This window comes from Pseudophryne corroboree, chromosome 4 (genome assembly GCF_028390025.1).
Source record: "Pseudophryne corroboree isolate aPseCor3 chromosome 4, aPseCor3.hap2, whole genome shotgun sequence".
Classification (NCBI taxonomy): Eukaryota; Metazoa; Chordata; class Amphibia; order Anura; family Myobatrachidae; genus Pseudophryne; species Pseudophryne corroboree.
In genome coordinates, this window is record NC_086447.1 from 899146569 (window position 1) to 899170918 (window position 24350).

Consider the following 24350-nt stretch of genomic DNA (forward strand, 5'->3'; position numbering starts at 1 on the left):
CTGCTGTGTTAGGAAGTAACAGGGGTCTCTAATAGATGCACAGGATAAAGTGGCATCTGTAGGGATGCACATTTACAATGGGGGGAATATGTTCCCTGCTCAGTGTGGTGGGCTCCTGCAGGTGTATGGATGCATCTAGTTACACAGCCAGATGCAATAACAGATTAGATGCAGATGTTTTGTGGAGGGCTGCAGAGCATTTCACTGCCCACAAAAGGATTTTTTTTTTAAAAACATGTCTATAAGAGTTACAAAAGCAGAGAACAGGCCTAGGCTGATGTAAAACACACATTCATCAAAGGAGGTTCTAACATGGGCCCTCATTCCGAGTTGTTCGCTCGCTAGCTGCTTTTCGCAGCATTACACACGCTAAGCCGCCGCCCTCTGGGAGTGAATCTTAGCTTAGCAGAATTGCGAACAAAGTATTCGCAATATTGCGAAAAGACTTCTCTGTGCTGTTTCTGAGTAGCTCGAGACTTACTCTTCGTTCAGTGCTTGTCGTTCCTGGTTTGACGTCACAAACACACCCAGCGTTCGCCCAGACACTCCCCCGTTTCTCCAGCCACTCCCGCATTTTTCCTAGAAACGGTAGCGTTTTTTCACACACTCCCATAAAACGGCCAGTTTCCACCCAGAAACACCCACTTCCTGTCAATCACACTCCGATCACCAGAACTAAGAAAAAACCTTGTAATGCCGTGAGTAAAATACCAAACTTCTTAGCAAATTTACTTGGAGCAGTCGCAGTGCGAACATTGCGCATGCGCAATTAGCGGAAAATCGCTGCCATGCGAAGAAAATTACCGAGCGAACAACTCGGAATGAGGGCCATGATTCTAGGCAGGCAAAATCAAAAGTGCATGCATTTTGTGGCTCATATTGGAGGAGCAACATAGGGGTCATTCTGAGTTGATCGCTCGCTAGCTACTTTTTGCAGCCGTGCGAATGCATAGTCGCCGCTTACGGGGGAGTGTATTTTCGCTTTGCAAGGGTGCGAGCGCGTGTGCTGCCGAGTGGGCCGAAAACGTTTTCTGCAGTTTCTGAGTAGCTCTGGACTTACTCAGCCCTTGCGATCACTTCAGCCTGTCTGGTCCCGGAATGGACGTCACACACCCGCCCTGCAAATGCCTGGACACGCCTGCGTTTTTCCAAACACACCCAGAAAACGGTCAGTTGCCACCCACAAACGCCTTCTTCCTGTCAATCTCCTTGCGATCGGCTGTGCGAATGGATTCTTCGTTAAATCCATTGCCCAGCTACGACCCGCTTTGTACCCGTACGATGCGTCTGCGCACTGCGGTGCATAAGCATGCGCAGTAGTGACCTGATCGCTGTGCTGCGAAAAGCGGCAGCGAGCGATCAACTCGGAATGACCCCCATAGCACACTACTAAAGGACAATGGGGCAGATGTATTAACCTGGAGAAGGCATCAGGAAGTGATAAACCAGTGATAAGTGCAAGGTGATAAACGCACCAGCCAATGAGCTCTAATATGTAAATTAGCAGTTAGGAGCTGATTGGCTGGTGCAATTATCACCTTGCATTTATCACTGGTTTATCACTTCCTTATGCCTTCTCCAGGATAATACATCTGCCCCAATGAGCTTTCACTGCACATTCCATAGCCAATCCTGCAATTCCACATCCCATCTCTGTGCCGGGAACATCAATACTCTGATAGGGGCTTTGTTTTTCCATTTCCACTGACTGATTAAGTTTTCCCCCTGCAACCAAGTTACATCACATAGGGGGTCATTCCGAGTTGTTCGCTCGGTAAATTTCATCGCATCGCAGCGATATTCCGCTTAGTGCGCATGCGCAATGTTCGCACTGCGACTGCGCCAAGTAAATTTGCTATGAAGTTAGGTATTTTACTCACGGCTTTTTCTTCGTTCTGGTAATCGTAATGTGATTGACAGGAAGTGGGTGTTTCTGGGCGGAAACAGGCCGTTTTATGGGCGTGTGGGAAAAAACGCTACCGTTTCTGGGAAAAACGCGGGAGTGGCTGGAGAAACGGAGGAGTGGCTGGGTGAACGCTGGGTGTGTTTGTGACGTCAAACCAGGAACGACAAGCTCTGAACTGATTGCAGATGCCGAGTAAGTCTGGAGCTACTCAGAAACTGCACAGAGATGTCTTTTCGCAATATTGCGAATCTTTCGTTCGCAATTTTACTATGCTAAGATTCACTCCCAGTAGGCGTAGGCTTAGCGTGTGCAAAGCTGCTAAAAACGGCTTGCGAGCGAACAACTCGGAATGACCCCCATAGCACGTCCAGTCTCAGTGCAGATGTCCCGTAAGGCATGGTTAGAATTTGTAGTGAGGTCTGACCATGTCTCTCTCCCATTAACAGCACTTTCCCTTGAAGGTCTCGTACTTCTTATCCCAAATCTTAAGTTTGAACTCCCTGAGATAACCAGGAGTCTAAGTTTGGCAGAGTTGACACAGAATGGCATCCTGATACCATACTTCCAAATACAAACCAAATACTCCATCTCCCCTAGAGATTTTTACAAGTATCTTCAGGTCAGGCATTGGATATATAAGGGGTCTATTCGTGAAGCAGTGAAAAGTGTGGAGAAGTGAGCCAGTAGAGAAGTTGCCCATGGCAACCAATCAGCACTGAAGTAACATTTATAATTTGCCTAGTATAAAACTGTACGAAGCAGCTGATTGGTTGCCATGGGCAACTTCTTCACAGGCTCACTTCTCCACCCTTTTCACTGCTTCATGAATAGACCCCATAGTGTTACAACTGCCCCACATGCAATATCGACATTTTCTAAATATCTTCTTGATCGACTCAATAAAAGAGATAGTAAAGGAGAGGTCTCATGGTGATGTGTGATTATGGTGAATCCTCCTAAATCCTTTAAACTTCCCTCACTGTTAAAGTGGGAAACCAACCTGTCGTGTTCTCTAACCGAAGACGATTGGCGCTCTATTTTCCAGACTTTCTTTTGTCTATCCAAATGTATATCTCATACTGAGCAGTTTTACAAATTGCTTCATAGGCCTTTATATGACTCCTGCTTTATTACATACCATTAGCCCTCCCTACCAGACCCCTCCGCTCTGCACAAGATCTGCGTCTCTCATCCACATGTATTACCTGTTCCCACTCAAAATTACAGGACTTTACCCGGGCTTCACCCACTCTGTGGAATGCCCTCCCACGCACAATAAGACTCTCCACTAGTCTCCAGACCTTTAAACGTTCCCTGAAAACTCATCTCTTCAGACAAGCCTACCAAATTCCTGACCCACACACATAACCTTCAATGCTTCCCTATCAAGTTACATCCCCTCTGTACAGTCCACATAAACTCACATTTTGTCTTCCAACATTGCTGGGTGATCATATCATATACAACCCATTAAGAACCTAGCAACCTGGGGAACCATTATGTGACAGGTAGCATCTATCCTTGTGTATCAATGCCTATTTCCCTATAGATTGTAAGCTTGCGAGCAGGGCCTTCCTACCTCTGTCTGTCTGTCTGTCTGTCTGTCTTTGCCCAGTTTTGTTCTATAACTGTTGTTCTAATTGTAAAGCGCAACGGAATATGCTGCGCTATATAAGAAACTGCTAATAAATAAATAAATAAATTAGCCCCTCACATTCTAAAGGGCCCCATACACTACTGCGTCACGTCCGTTTGACATGTCGCAGACGATCACCCCGGCAGCCTCCCGGGGGGCAGGATCGCCCAAGATACATCGTATGCTGTCCTTTTGCATACGATGTATCTAGGGCGATCCTGGGCGATCCCAGTCATGCCTGCAGGGTCGGACATGATTGAATGTGCGCTCATTATGGAAAATGAAAGAGGTATAGAAAAATAAGAATTTACTCACCGGTAATTCTATTTCTCATAGTCCGTAGTGGATGCTGGGGACTCCGTAAGGACCATGGGGATTAGCGGCTCCGCAGGAGACTGGGCACAACTATAAAGAAAGCTTTTAGACTACTGGTGTGCACTGGCTCCTCCCACTAAGACCCTCCTCCAGACTTCAGTTAGGATACTGTGCCCGGAAGAGCTGACACAATAAGGAAGGATTTTGAATCCCGGGTAAGACTCATACCAGCCACACCAATCACACCGTACAACTCGTGATACTATACCCAGTTAACAGTATGAAAACAACTGAGCCTCTCAACAGATGGCTCAACAATAACCCTTAGTTAGGCAATAACTATGTACCAGTATTGCAGACAATCCGCACTTGGGATGGGCGCCCAGCATCCACTACGGACTACGAGAAATAGATTTACCGGTGAGTAAAATCTTATTTTCTCTGACGTCCTAAGTGGATGCTGGGAACTCCGTAAGGACCATGGGGATTATACCAAAGCTCCCAAACGGGCGGGAGAGTGCGGATGACTCTGCAGCACCGAATGGGCAAACTCTAGGTCCTCCTCAGCCAGGGTGTCAAACTTGTAGAATTTAGCAAACGTGTTTGACCCCGACCAAGTAGCTGCTCGGCAAAGTTGAAGAGCCGAGACCCCTCGGGCAGCCGCCCAAGAAGAGCCCACCTTCCTCGTGGAATGGGCTTTTACTGATTTAGGATGCGGCAGTCCAGCCGCAGAATGTGCAAGCTGAATCGTACTACAGATCCAGCGAGCAATAGACTGCTTTGAAGCAGGTGCACCCAACTTGTTGGGCGCATACAGGATAAAGAGCGAGTCAGTCTTTCTGACTCCAGCTGTCCTGGAAACATAGATTTTCAGGGCCTTGACTACGTCCAACAACTTGGAAGCCTCCAAGTCATTTGTAGCCGCAGGCACCACGATAGGTTGGTTCAGATGAAAAGCTGATACCACTTTGGGGAGAAACTGGGGACGAGTCCTCAATTCTGCCCTATCCATATGGAAAATCAGATAAGGGCTTTTACATGACAAAGCCGCCAATTCTGATACACGCCTGGCCGAAGCCAAGGCCAACAACATGACCACTTTCCACGTGAGATATTTCAAATCCACGGTTTTCAGTGGCTCAAACCAATGTGACTTTAGGAAATCCAACACCACGTTGAGATCCCAAGGTGCCACTGGAGGCACAAAAGGGGGCTGAATATGCAGCACTCCCTTAACAAAAGTCTGAACTTCAGGTAGTGAAGCCAGTTCTCTCTGGAAGAAAATCTATAGAGCCGAAATCTGGACCTTAATGGAACCCAATTTAAGGCCCATAGTCACCCCTGACTGTAGGAAGTGCAGGAAACGGCCCAGCTGAAATTCCTCCATTGGGGCCTTCCTGGCCTCACACCACGCAACATATTTTCGCCATATGCGGTGATAATGGTTTGCGGTTACTTCTTTCCTAGCTTTAATCAGCGTAGGAATGACTTCCTCCGGAATGCCCTTTTCCTTCAGGATCCGGTGTTCAACCGCCATGCCGTCAAACGCAGCCGCGGTAAGTCTTGGAACAGACAGGGCCCCTGCTGCAGCAGGTCTTGTCTGAGCGGTAGAGGCCATGGGTCCTCTGACATCATTTCTTGAAGTTCCGGGTACCAAGCTCTTCTTGGCCAATCCGGAACAATGAGTATAGTTCTTACTCCTCTTCTCCTTATTATCCTCAGTACCTTTGGTATGAGAGGAAGAGGAGGGAACACATAAACCGATCGGTACACCCACGGTGTCACTAGAGCGTCCACAGCTATCGCCTGCGGGTCTCTCGACCTGGCGCAATATTTTTCTAGCTTTTTGTTTAGGCGGGACGCCATCATGTCCACCTGTGGCCTTTTCCAACGGTTTACAATCATTTGAAAGACTTCTGGATGAAGTCCCCACTCTCCCGGGTGGAGGTCGTGCCTGCTGAGGAAGTCTGCTTCCCAGTTGTCCACTCCCGGAATGAACACTGCTGACAGTGCTAACACGTGATTTTCCGCCCATCGGAGAATCCTTGTGGCTTCTGCCATTGCCGTCCTGCTTCTCGTGCCGCCCTGTCGATTTACATGGGCGACCGCCGTGATGTTGTCTGACTGGATCAGTACCGGCTGGTTTTGAAGCAGGGGTTTTGCCTGACTTAGGGCATTGTAAATGGCCCTCAGTTCCAGAATATTTATGTGCAGGGAAGTCTCCTGACTTGACCATAGTCCTTGGAAGTTTCTTCCCTGTGTGACTGCTCCCCAGCCTCGAAGGCTGGCATCCGTGGTCACCAGGACCCAGTCCTGTATGCCGAATCTGCGGCCCTCCTGAAGATGAGCACTCTGCAGCCACCACAGCAGAGACACCCTTGTCCTTGGAGACAGGGTTATCAGACGATGCATCTGAAGATGCGATCCGGACCACTTGTCCAACAGGTCCCACTGAAAGGTTCTTGCATAAAACCTGCCGAATGGAATCGCTTCGTAGGAAGCTACCATTTTTCCCAGGATCCGCGTGCAGTGATGCACCGACACCTGTTTTGGTTTTAGGAGGCCTCTGACTAGAGATGACAGCTCCTTGGCCTTCTCCTCCGGGAGAAACACTTTTCTCTGTTCTGTGTCCAGAACCATCCCTAGGAACAGTAGACGTGTCGTAGGGACCAGCTGTGACTTTGGAATGTTTAGAATCCAGCCGTGCTGTTGTAGCACTTCCCGAGATAGTGCTACCCCGACCAACAACTGCTCTCTGGACCTCGCCTTTATCAGGAGATCGTCCAAGTACGGGATAATTAAAACTCCCTTCTTTCGAAGGAGTATCATCATTTCGGCCATTACCTTGGTAAAGACCCTCGGAGCCGTGGATAGACCGAACGGCAACGTCTGGAAATGGTAATGACAATCCTGTACCACAAATCTGAGGTACTCCTGGTGAGGATGGTAAATGGGGACATGCAGGTAAGCATCCTTGATGTCCAGTGATACCATGTAATCCCCCTCGTCCAGGCTTGCAATAACCGCCCTGAGCGATTCCATCTTGAACTTGAATTTTTTTATATATGTGTTCAAGGATTTCAAATTTAAAATGGGTCTCACCGAACCGTCCGGTTTCGGTACCACAAACATTGTGGAATAGTAACCCCTTCCTTGTTGAAGTAGGGGCACCTTTACTATCACTTGTTGTGAATACAGCTTGTGAATTGCCTGTAACACTGCCTCCCTGCCTGAGGGAGTGGTTGGCAAGGCAGATTTGAGGAAACGGCGGGGGGGAGACGTCTCGAATTCCAGCTTGTACCCCTGAGATACTACTTGAAGGATCCAGGGATCCACCCGTGAGCGAGCCCACTGATTGCTGAAATATTTGAGACGGGCCCCCACCGTACCTGGCTCCGCCTGTGAAGCCCCAGCGTCATGCTGTGGACTTAGAGGAAGCGGGGGAGGACTTTTGCTCCTGGGAACTGGCTGTATGCTGCAGCTTCTTTCCCCTAGCTCTGCCTCTGGGCAGAAAGGACGCGCCTTTAACCCGCTTGCCCCTATTGGGCCGAAAGGACTGTACCTGATAATACGGTGCTTTCTTTGGTTGTGAGGGAACATGGGGTAAAAATGTAGACTTCCCAGCTGTTGCTGTGGAAACGAGGTCTGAGAGACCATCCCCGAATAACTCCTCACCCTTATAAGGCAGAACTTCCATGTGTTGTTTGGAATCTGCATCTCCTGTCCACTGCCGAGTCCATAACCCTCTCCTGGCAGAAATGGACATTGCACTAATTTTGGATGCCAGCCGGCAAATATCCCTCTGTGCATCCCTCATGTATAAAAGTGCGTCTTTTATATGCTCTACGTTTAGCAATATAGTGTCCCTGTCTAGGGTATCTATATTTTCTGACAGGGAATCTGACCACGCAGCAGCAGCACTGCACATCCAGGCTGAAGCAATAGCCGGTCTCAGTATAACACCTGTGTGTGTATATATAGATTTCAGGATGGCCTCCTGCTTTCTATCAGCAGATTCCTTCAGGGCGGCCGTATCCGGAGACGGTAGTGCCACCTTCTTTGACAAGCGTGTGAGCGCTTTATCCACCCTAGGGGATGTTTCCCAGCGTGACCTATCCTCTGGCGGGAAAGGGTACGCCATTAGTAACCTCTTAGAAATTACCAGCTTTTTATCAGGGGAAGCCCACGCTTCTTCACACACTTCATTTAACTCTTCAGATGGAGGAAAAGCTACTGGTAGTTTTTTCTCTCCAAACATAATACCCTTTTTTGTGGTACCGGGGGTAACATCAGAAATGTGCAACACATTTTTCATTGCCTCAATCATGTAACGTGTGGCCCTACTGGAAGTTACATTAGTCTCATCGTCGTCGACACTGGAGTCAGTATCCGTGTCGACATCTGTGTCTGTCATCTGAGGTAGCGGGCGTTTTAGAGCCCCTGATGACTTTTGAGACGCCTGGGCAGGCACAGGCTGAGAAGCCGGCTGTCCCACATTAGGTATGTCATCAAACCTTTTATGCAAGGAGTCGACACTGTCGCGTAATTCCTTCCACAGCACCATCCACTCAGGTGTCGACCCCGCAGGGGGTGACATCACGTTTACAGGCATTTGCTCCGCCTCCACATAAGCCTCCTCATCAAACATGTCGACACAGCCGTACCGACACACCGCAAACACACAGGGAATGCTCTGGTAGAGGACAGGACCCCACAAAGCCCTTTGGGGAGACAGAGAGAGAGTATGCCAGCACACACCAGAGCGCTATATAACACAGGGATCCCACTATAAATGAGTGTTTTCCCTTATAGCTGCTTTTTTATATATATCACATATATATATCTATACTGCGCCTAAATTTAGTGCCCCCCCTCTCTTTTTTACCCTTCTGTAGTGTTCAGACTGCAGGGGAGAGCCAGGGAGCTTCCTTCCAGCGGAACTGTGAGGGAAAAATGGCGCCAGTGTGCTGAGGGAGATAGCCCCGCCCCTTTTTCGGCGGACTTTCTCCCGCTTTTTCTGGAATACTGGCAGGGGTAATTTTACATCTATATAGCCTCTAGGACTATATATGATGTAGATTTGCCAGCCAAGGTGTCATATATTGCCCTCAGGGCGCCCCCCCCAGCGCCCTGCACCCATCAGTGACCGGAGTGTGAGGTGTACATGAGGAGCAGTGGCGCACAGCTGCAGTGCTGTGCGCTACCTTGGTGAAGACCGAAGTCTTCTGCCGCCGATTTTCCGGACCTCTTCGTTGCTTCTGGCTCTGTAAGGGGGACGGCGGCGCGGCTCCGGGAACGAACACCGAGGTCGGGTCCTGCGGTCGATCCCTCTGGAGCTAATGGTGTCCAGTAGCCTAAGAAGCCCAAACTACCACCTGTTAGGTAGGTTCGCTTCTTCTCCCCTTAGTCCCTCGCTGCAGTGAGTCTGTTGCCAGCAGATCTCACTGTAAAATAAAAAACCTAAATATACTTTCTTTCTAGGAGCTCAGGAGAGCCCCTAGTGTGCATCCAGCTCAGCCGGGCACAAGAATCTAACTGAAGTCTGGAGGAGGGTCTTAGTGGGAGGAGCCAGTGCACACCAGTAGTCTAAAAGCTTTCTTTATAGTTGTGCCCAGTCTCCTGCGGAGCCGCTAATCCCCATGGTCCTTACGGAGTCCCCAGCATCCACTTAGGACGTTAGAGAAAGAGGGGATGTTGCGGGATAGGGTGTTGTTATAGATATGTAGATGTATCAGAATTTTTCGTATGGATGTGGGTTTACAGCAATGATCAGTCTAATGGTGGTTTCTAAACATAAATTTATTGTGGTATTGGATATATATATATATATATATATATATATATATATATATAGAGAGGTCAGCAACCTTCTGGAATGATATATGATATATGGTTCCTTATCCCACCGTTCCTTCACCACTGTCAGGTGTGTCCTGCAGACTACCCTTTACAAGGTATACCTCACTAATGGTATACCACACCCTATCTCTATCACCTTATTCCCCGTGGGACACACAGAAAGCAACATCATAGTGTTCATACATGGGATTATTAGATTACAGGAATGATCGTATAGATAGGGCAAAACAAACATTTAATACATTTGAACGAACTACATCATTCCTCAGCAAGGGACAAGCACACCAGCAATACACACACAAACCAACAAAAGAAAACTCATGGAACCAGACGAGGTTGCAGGGGAGGCCAAAAAAACAAAACCAACAAGGACATAGAGAAAGCACCGTCCTCCGAAGGAATTTTTAACCTAAGCAGCTTTCACTTGGGGGATCAGCATAAGAAATTACTTAACAAGGGACTCAAATTTGCTCCAACCAAAAAAATGAACAAATTTGAAACTTACATGGATATACAGGCCTTCACTAGGAAGATCACTCTCAGAAAATTCTTTGCACAGACCCACCTACACCACATACCAGATGACAATACTTCAACGTTCAAACATACTGAATGCAAGCCACAATCGACATTCTACCCACAACACATAAAGGGACACATAATCAATACATTTGAACAATTGCTAACCAATGATTTAGACAAAATTGATAATACACACAATAAACACATACATTTGGATAAGGGAGAAATACAGGCCTTGGAGGAACTAAAGAGCTCCAAAACACTCATCATCAAACCGGCGGATAAGGGTGGTGGTATTGTGCTGCTTGACAAAAGTGATTACATTCAAGAATCAGGACGATTACTTGGGGACACACAAACATATACCAAACTGACAGGGGACCCAACACAAGAATACAAACGGCAGTTACAATCATTACTAAATGAAGGCCTGTCCTTAGGGATCATCAACAAGAAAGAATTCGATTTTCTCACCCCCTCAAATCCAGTGATACCAGTATTTTATTACCTCCCGAAGATACATAAAGACTTGGATTACCCACCAGGAAGACCCATAATTTCAGGGATCAATTCACTAACATCCAATTTATCCAGATACATAGACTCCTTTCTCCAACAGTATGTAGTCACACAGAAATCCTACCTAAGAGACACCACTCACATACTTCAACTATTACAAGACATAGTATGGACAGAAGACATGATATTGGTAACCAGTGATGTAACATCTCTTTACACAATCATAGAACACAAACAAGGGACTGATAGTTCGAGACACTTTCTTTCACAGGACGCCACACTGCAACCGTTACAGACTGACTTCATAATAAAGGCCATTACATTCATATTGGAACACAACTACACTTGGTTTGAGAACGATTACTACAAACAGCGGACAGGGACAGCCATGGGGACCAGGTTCGCCCCGAGTTATGCTAACCTGTTTATGAGTAAGTGGGAGGAGGATAACATCTGGAAGGGGCATGACTTTGGGGCGAACCTGGTCCTCTGGCGCAGATACATAGATGATATCATATTCATATGGAAAGGGACAGAAAGTGAATTACAGACATTTCTACTATACATCAGTGACAATGACAGAAATTTACAGTTCACAACACATTACAGTAAGGAACAAACAGTATTCCTTGACCTAGACATCCACATTGTGAACAACAAGATTCACACACGTACACATCATAAACAGGTGGACGTTAACAGTTACATCTTATCCACCAGTGGCCACCACCCCAACTGGCTTCAAAGCATCCCGACAGGACAATTTACACGACTAAGAAGAAACTGCACACAGATAGAGGATTACCAGAAACAAGGACAAGAATTGAAACAGAAATTCACAGACAGAAAATATGATCAGGAAATTGTAAATAAAGCATATAAAAAATTGGAGGACACAGATAGACAGGATCTACTGAAATACAAAGAGAGGAATGAGAAACAACACAACAAGGAGATTTACTTTGTAACACAGTACAACACTGGAGCGGGCAAGATGAAACAGAGCATAATGAAACATTGGGCAATCTTGATGCAAGATGAGACGTTAGCTAGAATACTACCCCCGCAACCAAAAGTAGTGTATAGAAAAGCCCCAGATTTGAGGGAGAAACTTGTACACAATCACATCCCACCATCAAGAATGCAACAGACAACACTAGATGGTACTAGAAAAAGGCGGGGATTCACTACTGTGGATCTTGTTCAGGTTGCAGGACAACCAACTCCAGAACAACACAGGGGTAAATTTACTAAGATTCGTATTTTCCCGTTTCAGGTCAAAGTTCAATCACGAATGACATCGAAAGTGTAAAACTGCAACTTTTTGAATTGATTACGACTAATTTACTAAGCTGTCGTATTCGGGTTTTTCTTTTGTTCCGATGTCGATGTCATTCGTGGTTTTTTTTCTATTTTTACGGCAGTGATTAGCAAAACACTGCCGACTTTTTTACAATGAATCTCGGCCGGATCTGTGTGATCCGTGCTGGGGTTCATTTTTTTTGTTTTTTTTAAATTAAACACTGTCAAATATTTAAAAAAAAATTGCGTGGGGTCCCCCCTCCTAAGCATAACCAGCCTCGGGCTCTTTGAGCCGATCCTGGTTGCCGAAATATGGGAAAAAAAATGACAGGGGTTCCCCCATATTTAAGCAACCAGCATCGGGCTCAGCGCCTGGTCCTGGTTCCAAAAATACGGGGGACAAAAAGAGTAGGGGTCCCCCGTATTTTTAAAACCAGCACCGGGTTCCACTAGCTGGACAGATAATGCCACAGCCGGGGGTCACTTTTATATAGTGCCCTGCGGCCGTGGCATCAAAAATCCAACTAGTCACCCCTGGCCGGGGTACCCTGGGGGAGTGGGGACCCCTTCAATCAAGGGGTCCCCCCCCCCCAGCCACCCAAGGGCCAGGGGTGAAGCCCGAGGCTGTCCCCCCCCATCCAATGGGCTGCGGATGGGGGGGCTGATAGCCTTTGTTGTAAAAGAAAAGATATTGTTTTTAGTAGCAGTACTACAAGTCCCAGCAAGCCTCCCCCGCATGCTGGTACTTGGAGAACCACAAGTACCAGCATGCGGCGGAAAAACGGGCCCGCTGGTACCTGTAGTACTACTACTAAAAAAATACCCAAAAAAACACAAGACACACACACCGTGAAAGTATAATTTTATTACATACATACACACATACATACATACATACTTACCTTATGTTCCCACGCAGGTCGGTCCTCTTCTCCAGTAGAATCCAAGGGGTACCTGTTGAAGAAATTATACTCACGAGATCCAGGGGTCCAGGGTCCTCGGGGAATCCAGGTGTAATCTACGTACTTGAAAAAAATAACAAAACGGACACCCGAGCCACGCACTAAAAGGGGACCCATGTTTGCACATGGATCCCCTTTTCCCGACTGCCAGAAACCCACTCTGACTGATGTCTAAGTGGGTTTCTTCAGCCAATCAGGGAGTGCCACGTTGTAGCACTCTCCTGATCGGCTGTGTGCTCCTGTCCTAACTGACAGGCAGCACACGGCAGTGTTACAATGTAGCGCCTATGCGCTCCATTGTAACCAATGCTGGGAACTTTCTGCCCTGCGGTTGACCTAAAGTGACGTCACCGCTGAGCAGAAAGTTCCCAGCATTGGTTACAATGGAGCGCATAGGCGCAACATTGTAACACTGCCGTGTGCCGCCTGTCACTCAGTACAGGAGCACACAGCCGATCAGGAGAGTGCTACAACGTGGCACTCCCTGATTGGCTGAAGAAACCCACTTAGACATCAGTCAGAGTGGGTTTCTGGCAGTCGGGAAAAGGGGATCCATGTGCAAACATGGGTCCCCTTTTAGTGCGTGGCTCGGGTGTCCGTTTTGTTATTTTTTTCAAGTACGTGGATTACACCTGGATTCCCCGAGGACCCTGGACCCCTGGATCTCGTGAGTATAATTTCTTCAACAGGTACCCCTTGGATTCTACTGGAGAAGAGGACCGACCTGCGTGGGAACATAAGGTAAGTATGTATGTATGTGTGTATGTATGTAATAAAATTATACTTTCACGGTGTGTGTGTCTTGTGTTTTTTTGGGTATTTTTTTAGTAGTAGTACTACAGGTACCAGCGGGCCCGTTTTTCCGCCGCATGCTGGTACTTGTGGTTCTCCAAGTACCAGCATGCGGGGGAGGCTTGCTGGGACTTGTAGTACTGCTACTAAAAACAATATCTTTTCTTTTACAACAAAGGCTATCAGCCCCCCCATCCGCAGCCCATTGGATGGGGGGGGACAGCCTTTGGCTTCACCCCTGGCCCTTGGGTGGCTGGGGGGGGGGGACCCCTTGATTGAAGGGGTCCCCACTCCCCCAGGGTACCCCGGCCAGGGGTGACTAGTTGGATTTTTGATGCCAAGGCCGCAGAGCACTATATAAAAGTGACCCCCGGCTGTGGCATTATCTGTCCAGCTAGTGGAGCCCGGTGCTGGTTTTAAAAATACGGGGGACCCCTACTCTTTTTGTCCCCCGTATTTTTGGAACCAGGACCAGGCGCAGAGCCCGATGCTGGTTGCTTAAATATGGGGGAACCCCTGTCAATTTTTTCACCATATTTCTGCAACCAGGATCGGCTCAAAGAGCCCGAGGCTGGTTATGCTTAGGAGGGGGGACCCCACGCAATTTTTTTTGAAAAAATAAGCACTTTCCCACCCCTTCCCACTGATATACATGCACGGATCTCATGGATCCGTGCATGCCTATCCAATCACGAATAAAAAAAAAAGGTCTGTTTTTTTTTAGCACTTTTTTACGAGTTGTAATTTTTCACGGCAGTGTTTGTTTTTTTTTTGCTTTGCACTTCTTAGTAAATGACCGAGATTCATACTTAAACAGCCGCGTTTTGACCGATGGTGTATTCATTCGTGATTTTTTTCCTAGGACTTCAAAATATTACGAATGCCCTCATCACTGCCGTGATTATTGCTTAGTAAATTACCGAGATGACACTTTGATGAAAAAACGGCATCTCGGTCAAAATCGGGAGCTTAGTAAATTTACCCCACAGAGCACTATAGAGTTTTGCTCGAACATCACAGGACAAAAATATGAAATTAGGGAAGAACTCACATGTCACACAAAAGGTGTTATATACCTCATCACATGCCCGTGTGGACTCCAATATGTTGGACGCACCATCAGAACACTAAAGATTAGGATCTCTGAACATATACAGAATATAAAGAAAGGATACGAGAAACATAGTGTATCACAGCACTTTAAGGAGAAACACATGCAGGACCCGTCCAAAATACAATTCATGGCCATAAAACAGGTAACCAACAATTGGCGAGGGGGGGACTACGTGAAAAAAATTAATAGAGAAGAACTCAGATGGATCTTCAATTTGAAGACCCTCACACCAAGAGGACTCAATATAGACTACAATATTGTTGCAGCTTTATAATCCGATGCATTGCACAGAAATATGACATCCCCCTTTTTTATGGTACTTATATTTCCCTTCATTCTCTACCCATCCATCCACATTTTCCCCCACCCCCGTCCTTAATTGAATTTATTTAAATTTATCCATATTGCCCCTCCACCCACTCCCAGAATTAACTATAATAGAGGCTCAACTCATTACCTGTTTTAATTTAATTTTATTCTATTTTATTCCAACTCTCAATCAGCAGTTGCTCATCAGACTGCTGATTAATGACATATGTAACTGGGCTTATCCATCAATACAACATACACATACCATTATCATACTACATCTAAAGTCAATTTGGATGCTGAGTACAGGATTACAATCCAATTAAAATGTGGGAGAACTGAGTTTTGCAGCACATTTAAGAAGAAAGCCACACATGTGGATATGATTGACAAGTGAGGACTGATTCCCCCTCCAATCACACTGGAGAGTGGTAATTAAGGACATCCAGGATTGACCAATCACTACAGCCATTATAGCTTATAATGGGTGTAGGACATCAGGCATGCAACCCTTGACAAAGGCATCCGTGCTGAAACGCGTTGGGAACTTGCTAATTCACACCACAATTATTCACAGCCACCCTTCCCCGGCCGGAGAAGGGAACACAGCGGCTTTCACTACAGACGGAGCGCTCACATGACATCGCACGTGACGCGCAAACCAGGAAGTGGTAGAACGGGACCCGTGGACGGAGGAGACCGGCGGCTGCAGGAGAAGCGCGCGGACCGAAGAAGACGGAGGACACTGACAAAGAGGACCAAGGCCTGAGTTCGTGGAAGGAAGAGACGAGGTCACCGGCGGCAGGCAGAGACCTGCCCCCGGCGGTAAGTGTGTGACACACAGCCCACGACCCCACAACTCAGTGCCGCACACGAGAGGGGACTGACAGGCGGGACGCCGCACTGGTCAAAACCCCCCAAACACTAATTTAGGACACAGCTTCAGAGGATACATAGGCACCCACCACACCTATGGTAAAGGTGACCCGTAGGGTACACCTGACATTTACCTGAGCTGGGGTCCATTTTGGTATACCATTAGTGAGGTATACCTTGTAAAGGGTAGTCTGCAGGACACACCTGACAGTGGTGAAGGAACGGTGGGATAAGGAACCATATATCATTCCAGAAGGTTGCTGACCTCTATATATATATATATATATATATCCAATACCACAATAAATGTATGTTTAGAAACCACCATTAGACTGATCATTGCTGTAAACCCACATCCATACGAAAAATTCTGATACATCTACATATCTATAACAACACCCTATCCCGCAACATCCCCTCTTTTCTATACCTCTTTCATTTTCCATAATGAGCGCGCTGACCATTCCAAGTTACAAATTCCAGTACAGGAGGTAGGACGCCTCCAGGTCTAGCAGCACTCGTTAGCATCCCTCCCTTTTGTGAGCGCAGCCTCCACCCAAATCTGTAAAGCCATGATTGAATGTGCAGCATATTCAATCTGGAGGATCCGATCCGATGCTCGCAGGAACGCTCATCAGATCGGAAACCCCTCCAAAATGCCCGATTTCATCCGATATATCGGGCCGAATGACCGAAAATCGGATGAAATTGGGCATTATCGTCCTAGTGTATGGAGCAATTGTGGCAATGTCGGTTCCATCGTTCACAAATTTTGGTCATGCCCTGTTGTTACCAATTTACGGCTTTCAGTTTTTGCTCTTCTATCAACAATTTTGAACCTCCCTTTCACTCCAAACCGGTTACTAGCTTTATTCCACGTGTACCATGGAGACATGCTCAGTAATGATCGATATGTTATGGGTCATGTACTCATCGCAACTAAACTCTTGATGGCCCAACACTGGCGCTCAAATACAGCACCTAGTATTACTGCGGTGGAGAAGAACGTTCAGTCCCACTAGAAGAGCGGGTTCTTCATATCCATCTTCAGCTAATAACCCACTACTACGTTGCTTCAGTTGGCGTGAATACTGGGCCGGACCACACAAGGAACAATCCATCCCCTGTTCCTACAAGCCCTCATTGCTTTAGTCTCTCCCATTGTTCCAAGGCCCTCCCCATGATTCCCCTGCCAACGAAGGAATCTCAACTTCCGTAGAACATTTAGTTGTTCTTCCTCCGATTGTTTCCTGGGGAGATTATTATATTAACGCCATCAATGATAGAATAAATGACTTTACAGTTTTTTTGAACTGGATGAACCTCAGTAATTGTTGTATTTTAATCTGTATGTACAGTATATGGCTGTACAACTGTGTATTGATAACCCACCTGCCCCCCCCCCCCTTCCTTTTTCTATTTCTGTACCTTTCCCTTCCCTCCCATATTATGCTTTATAAACTTTCAATAAAAATGTAATATTTAAAAAAAAAAAAAAAAACTTTCTGATTGGCTACTTGATGCCCAAGCCCCTCCCATTTGTGCTGCTGTTATCGTTCTATTTACTAAGCCTGGGAGAGAGATACAGTAGAAAGAGATAACATACCAGCCAATCAGTATGATAGTTAGAAGCTGATTGGCTGGTACTTTATCTCTCTCTACTTTGTGGAGACAGTAACTGCATTGTGTGGTCCTTTAGCCAGAAGAGCTCCTCTGTATAACTTACCCCCACTCCTGCGGGCGACCTTCAAGGCCTCCAGGGACACTGGTGGGCTTGTCTCCAGCTGACAGACCATCACGCGGGCTCTAGAAATGGCCGCAGACGCTCTCGCTAGGTCTCCGGAATCCAGCAGTAGGTTGGCCCCAGCTACAATAACAATAGCGTTCTGACCTGTGGAAAGCACATTTTAATTAGGATAATATTTTGTCATAACGTCTACCAAGAGAGAAGAGATAAAGGGGTCTATTTACTAAGCCTTGGATAGAGGTAAAGTGGAGAGAGATAAAGTACCAGCCAATCAGCTCCTAACTGCCATGTCACAGGCTGGGTTTGAAAAATGACAGTTAGGAGCTAATTGGCTGGTGCTTTATCTCCGTCCACTTTATCTCCAACCAAGTCTTAGTAAATAGCCCCGAAAGTGATAACACACAATTCCTGCAATCCGAATTTTGGGGCATACAGGTGTGAGCGAATAACAGCTGCCCCCATGCAGACCAGCTCCAAGCCGCCTCCCCCTGAGCTCCGCTGGCCACGCAGGACAGAGGGGATAAAGGAAGAAATGAAGGGGGTGATTCCTGCACAGCAGTTATCAGGGATTATTACAGCAGCCCAACGGCCACGTGACGGGTCATCTGCCAGCTCAGACAGTGTCAAGTCTATGGGCCTAATTCAGACCTGATCACAGCAGCAAATCTGTTAGCTAATGGGCAAAACCATGTGCACTGCAGGATGGGGGGGGGGGGGGGCAGATGTGACATGTGTAGATAGAGTTAGATTTGGGTGGGTTATATTGTTTCTGTGCAGGGTAAATACTGGCTGCTTTATTTTTACACTGTTACATATGCCCCACCTGCAGTGCACATGGGGCCTAATTCAGACCTGATCGTAGCCCTGCAAAATTTTGCAGGGCTACGATCAGGCACACTGACATGCGGGGGGACGCCCAGCACAGGGCCAGTCCGCCCCGCAGGTCAGGCTCCCCCCCCCCCCAATACCCCCTTTCCCCACCCGCAGGAGTACAAAAGCATCGCACAGCTTTAGAAGTAACTCTCTGTCATCGCAACTTTTGCGTGCTGGCTGGAAGCTAACCGTCGCTGCCCGCGTCACAGCGGCTGCGTGTGATGTTACGCAGCCGTTGCGGCCTGCCCCCAGCACGGTCTGCCCACGCCTGCGTTGGCCATGCCACGTCCACAAAATGGCGGCCAAACGCCGCCGTGCCGCCCCCTCCCGCCCAGCGACCGTCTCTGCCTGTCAATCAGGCAGAGGCGATCGCTAGACAATGACAGCACGCTGGCGCATGCGCACTTCTGACCTGATCGCTGCGCTGCAGGGTAAATACTGGCTGCTTTATTTTAACACTACAATTTAGATTTCTGTTTGAACACACCACACCCAAATCTAACTCTCTCTGCACATGTTACATCTGCCCCACCTGCAGTGCATATGGGGGGTGATTCCGAGTTGTTCGCTCGTTAGCTGCTTTTAGCAGCATTGCACACGCTAAGCCGCCGCCCTCTGGGAGTGTATCTTAGCTTAGCAGAATTGCGAACGAAAGATTAGCAGAATTGCGAATAGAAAATTCTTAGCAGTTTCTGAGTAGCTCGAGACTTACTCCTACACTGCGATCAGTTCAGTCCGTTTCGTTCCTGGTTTGACGTCACAAACACGCCCAGCGTTCACCCAGCCACTCCCCCGTTTCTACAGACACTCCCGCATTTTTCCCTGACACGCCTGCATTTTTCCGCACACTCCCAGAAAACGGCCAGTTTCCGCCCAGAAACACCCACTTCCTGTCAATCACACTCCGATCACCAGAACGATGAAAAAACCTTGTTACGCCGTGACTAAAATACCAAACTTTTGAGCTAACTTACTTGGCGCATGCGCAGTTTGCGACTAATCGCTCCGTAGCAAAAAAAAAAAAAAAGGGGCGAACAACTCGGAATGACCCCCCATGGTTTTGCCCATTAGCTAACAAATTTGCTGCTGTGATCAGATCGATCTGAATTAGGCCCTATATCCATTTGCTGGGGGTTTCTCTACTCCTGATCTCCTACCTGAAATCCCAGTCATGTTGCTGCGTTGTCGTCAGTATTGACAGATCTCGTAAAGAAATGGCAATACAGGGATGTAAGGCCCCACATTATTCCTGCGGATGACGTTAACGCATTGATTTGTCCATGCACTTCTGCAATTCTTATAAAGTACAACGCTTTCTCTTGTGTCGTTCCCTGTGTTACACCCAAGATGGCCAAAAAATAACTGTGACTTGATATAAAGGTTTTGTTGAAAAACACAGAAGAAAGCAGGACCCAATCAGAAAGGATCTGGTGCAGAGCGAGGACTATGCCAGTTTTAGTAGCGTATTTGGCTGAATTTGCACTGCGCACACTCAAAAGCGAGTACACGTAAAGGCAACTTTGCAAATCCAAAAGCGTTTTGCTCATATTAAACCATACAACCGGAGAGGTGGAACGGGGTTGGGAAAACTGTATTTTCAGCCTTGGAGAGAGACCAAAACTGGAGTAATTGCAACCCAAACTCCGCCACTGGATATAAGCAAATTATTTCTTTTTAAAATAATCTGCATTTTGCAAAAAATTAGCATCAGTCACAAAGGTGGGTATAAAACAATGCATTAAAGCTGTATGAAGGTGTAACACCATTTTGACCTGTTTCAGCATATATTAACATGTTTCAGATTGGTAATGCTGGCAGGTAAGTTATATATTTCTTTAGCTGCTCTTTATCCCATGTTAGGTCTAGGGTGGCCAATCCCGCGATCGGCGGGATCCCAGGATTCAGACCAAAAATCGTCCGAGATTCAATCCCTGGATTCAATCCTGGTCTTTTGTTTTTTTTAATGCCGGGAAGCGTTAATCGTCCTCAGAAGGCTCAGGCGCTGCCCGGCTCCCACTTCCCAGCTCTCCCTGCACAGCGTGACGTGAAGTCAGAGGTCACGCTGCACAGCCGTCCGCCCGCCACACAGAACTCAAACCAGTGGAAGTTGGCCACCCGCCCTCCCAGGTACCATAGTGGTAAATTATGTGTGCGGAGCGGGATTGACCATTTTTCAATCCCGATACCCGGGATTGGCCACCCTACACCCTAGTTAGGTCACTCTACGTCCAGGACGTCTGTGCCACTTGTGGTGGAACTACAAGTACTGTACCGGCAAGCTACAGCAGCTAAAATCTATCAGATTATGCTGCTATGTATACAAAATTCTAAGAAGCATTAGTCTTTTATTGTTAATTGGTGGGATACTTTAATTGGGTGTTCTGGTGGTTTTATCACTGTATGGAATTACAGCGCAGAACATTAAAGGACCAGGTATGATCTGAGGACCGCCATTTCTCCATCACCTTCTGCGTTCACAATTATAGAGGCTGCTCCTGTAGCCGCTGCTGCCGTCTGAGCCACAAAGTCTGCAACGGGAAACAGAAAGCGAGTTAGCAAGGACGGAACACTGCGCACTTCTCTTGCTACAGCTGTAACGTGGGATTGGACATACAGTACAAGAATAATCACAGTTATATTAAAGCACGTGTCTGATGCTGGTCCAGAAATGCTGCACTGACCACATCAAGCCAGGGAACGGGAGCAAAATCAGAACTTAGAAAGTTAGATGTGCTGCACACGTAGGGCTAAGTACAGCTGAGGTTCCATGAAGTATTCAATAACTTTATTCCAACAGAAAGGTGATAATCTCTCAGGGAAGAAGAGTAACCTCAGCTGGTGCGAGGATCCAGTCACTTAAGCACAGGCAGGGGTGCAGTTGGTACAGCAATGGCTGGCAGACATTCTTTTACTTTCCTTCTGCGTTGTGCAATGCTAAAACATAAAGTAGCCCCCACTTATCAATCTGAATGCAGGATCTAGCTCTCTCTCCAATATGTTGCCTGAAGAAGGTGTGGCAGCACCTACCAATAGGAAACCGTAAGCTTCACTTTTGTGGCTCCGTATTGGTCCACACAGCCACACCCCATCCACAGCGTAACTTTTTTTTCTCCACTCCCGACTTAAAGGGAGGCCGCTCCTGGCGGTACAACGACCATTATTCGGTTCATTTGATTACAGGCTCGTTTTCCCTGCATCTGGCAGAGTGGAATAAAGATGGTGAAATGGAGAAGAGGAAGAAAGAAGGGTGTACCGAGAATGATTGGAACAAAATCTGAAATAGCATCATTAAGATGTTTGAAACAAAGGAAGTGGATGTTTAATGGATGGTTTTTGGGACTCTGAATTTTTCAGCATTGTTTAATGGACCTATTGAAAATTACAGTGGATCCTTACACTGGGGGTCATTCCGACCTGATCGCACGCTGCCGTTTTTCGCAGCGCAGCGATCAGGTCACTACTGCGCCTGCGTATGCACCGCAATGCGCAGGCGCGTCGTACGGATACAAAGCGGATCGTTGCTGAGTGATGGATTTAGCATAGAATCCATTCGCACAGCCGATCGCAAGGAAATGGACAGGAAGAGGACGTTTATGGGTGTCAACTGACCGTTTTCTGGGAGTGTTTGGAAAAACGCAGGCGTGTCCGAGCGTTTGCAGGGCGGGTGTCTGACGTCAATTCCGGGACCGGACAGGCTGAAGTGATCGCAGCGGCTGAGTAAGTTCTGAGCTACTCAGAAACTGCACAAAGTATTTTTGTACCGCTCGGCTGCACATGCGATCGCACCCTTGCACAGCTAAAATACACTCCCCTGTGGACGGCGACTATGCTTTCTCACGGCTGCAAAAAGTAGCTGGCGAGCGATCAACTCGGAATGACCCCCACCGCCTCTATACAGTCAGACTTCATTCCTCTTGTCTGTTATTTTTGATTGATAATCCTGCTCAACAACCAAAACCCGAGGGCTGTAAGATGTAAGACGGAGCTCTAAGACAGAAGGTTGCCTGAAACTCTATTGAGCAAAGGGTGCATTGGGCTCCTGCGATAACCTATAGCTTCCGGATTACGTACCATATAGAAAGTGTGCAAAACGTTCCAGCAGGAGAGACAAATTAAAAAGATGAGGTTCAGAATATATAATGTACTTTGGGTTCCGCTCCCCTATGTTCTGTTGTGCAAAATACTTACAGTAAGAAAAACTTTTCTTACCCGTGCAAACTTGATTCTTCTGGAAGTTTTCAATGTAGTTGTTCCCAAAAGAATCGTCACCGACCTGTATGAAGACGAAGCGTGGTACAGATTGATCGGAGTACTGACTGTTCGGCATGAGACACAGGAAAATCCAAGCTTACACTCTAATACCTGTACTATAGAAATTATATATTTTTTTAAAATCAAGGGCCAAATGTAATAGTGAGAGAGTTTCAGAAAGTGAGAGATTTGGTAAGGTTTTCAGTTTTTTTTTTTTAAAGTGGCAATCATTTACACTGCAAAACCAGGTTGATCTTGCTGTGTAAATGTTTGCCACTTTAAGAAAAACTGCAAAACCTCACCAAATCTCTCACTTTCTGAAACTCTCACTCTACTACATTTGGCCCCAAGTGCTTTTATTGAAAATTTTCTAATAACAAAAGTAAGATATAAAAAATAAACATGAAAAATAGAGAGGAGTATGCTTGAGAAACAGACTTCTGACTATAGAGGGTGCAGACTAACAAACGGACCAGAAATTCAGGGAGAACCGGGGTATCTCTCCCCTCCCCACTGTGCACAGAGAGCGTGTCTCAGCTGCAAGGATCTAAAAAACGGGTGAGAGTGAAGGGCAAACGTAGAGGACAAGTAGGCCAAATAATATAAAATCTCATTGTGGTATAACTGACCTATAGCATCAATGCCAAGAGACATCCAAATGGAACCACCCTCAAGCTTTTTCTGTCTGGGAAAGTCAAGATTCCCCACAAATGAGAACAGGGGTCCATCCCAGAGTCACCCAGAATTGTATCCACAGCCAACCATACTCTACATGCCTGTTGCAGCAAGGAGGGAGGGGGTCAATGGGAAAGTGAGGTGTTAGCCAGAAGAAAATGCAATGGGGTGCGGTTCAATTTGAGGATGGACATTTAGGATTAATGTTTGTAATTAAAGCAAATACATTTATTATATTTGCATGCAGAGTAAATACTAGCAGCTTTTGCATGTAGCCCCTGCATACTGGGCAGCTTTATTCTTACACCGGTGGTTCCCAAACTTTGTAGGAAAGGCCAGGAGGACCAATAAGTACAGTCCCTAGGATATTTCTAATTGCATGTGCAGAGAGATATTGGAAACATTTCAAAAAGACTAGGTAAAATATCATTCATGGGTAAAAAGCCCTCAAGAGGTGGCACAGTCAGTCAGTCAGTCAGTCCGGAGGCAGATATAGTCTGCGGCCATACAGGCTGACTGTGGAATTTCATGGAGAATAAACACAGAGCTTCCAGGAACGTCAGCCTCCTCCGCTGGGTAAACTGGAGCTTATCCAAAGCAGCGTGAAAAAATATTTCCTGGAACAGCTGTTATCAAAGCAGTCAGGTGATAAGTTCACGCGTTCCATTCACACTATTCCAGTTAGTATCCCC

At 46.9% G+C, this 24350-nt stretch overlaps 1 protein-coding gene across 1 annotated transcript in view; it reads right to left on the reverse strand.

Moving 5' to 3' along the window:
• RBKS (ribokinase) overlaps positions 1 to 24350 on the reverse strand; it is a 155767-nt gene that overhangs the window by 85139 nt on the left and 46278 nt on the right. The window contains exons 4-6 of the mRNA XM_063918903.1: positions 22942 to 23005; positions 21198 to 21260; positions 17839 to 18003 (exon numbers count right to left, since the gene is read on the reverse strand). Coding sequence (XP_063774973.1) covers positions 17839 to 18003; positions 21198 to 21260; positions 22942 to 23005 — 292 coding nt within the window. The remainder of the gene's footprint in view (positions 1 to 17838; positions 18004 to 21197; positions 21261 to 22941; positions 23006 to 24350) is intronic.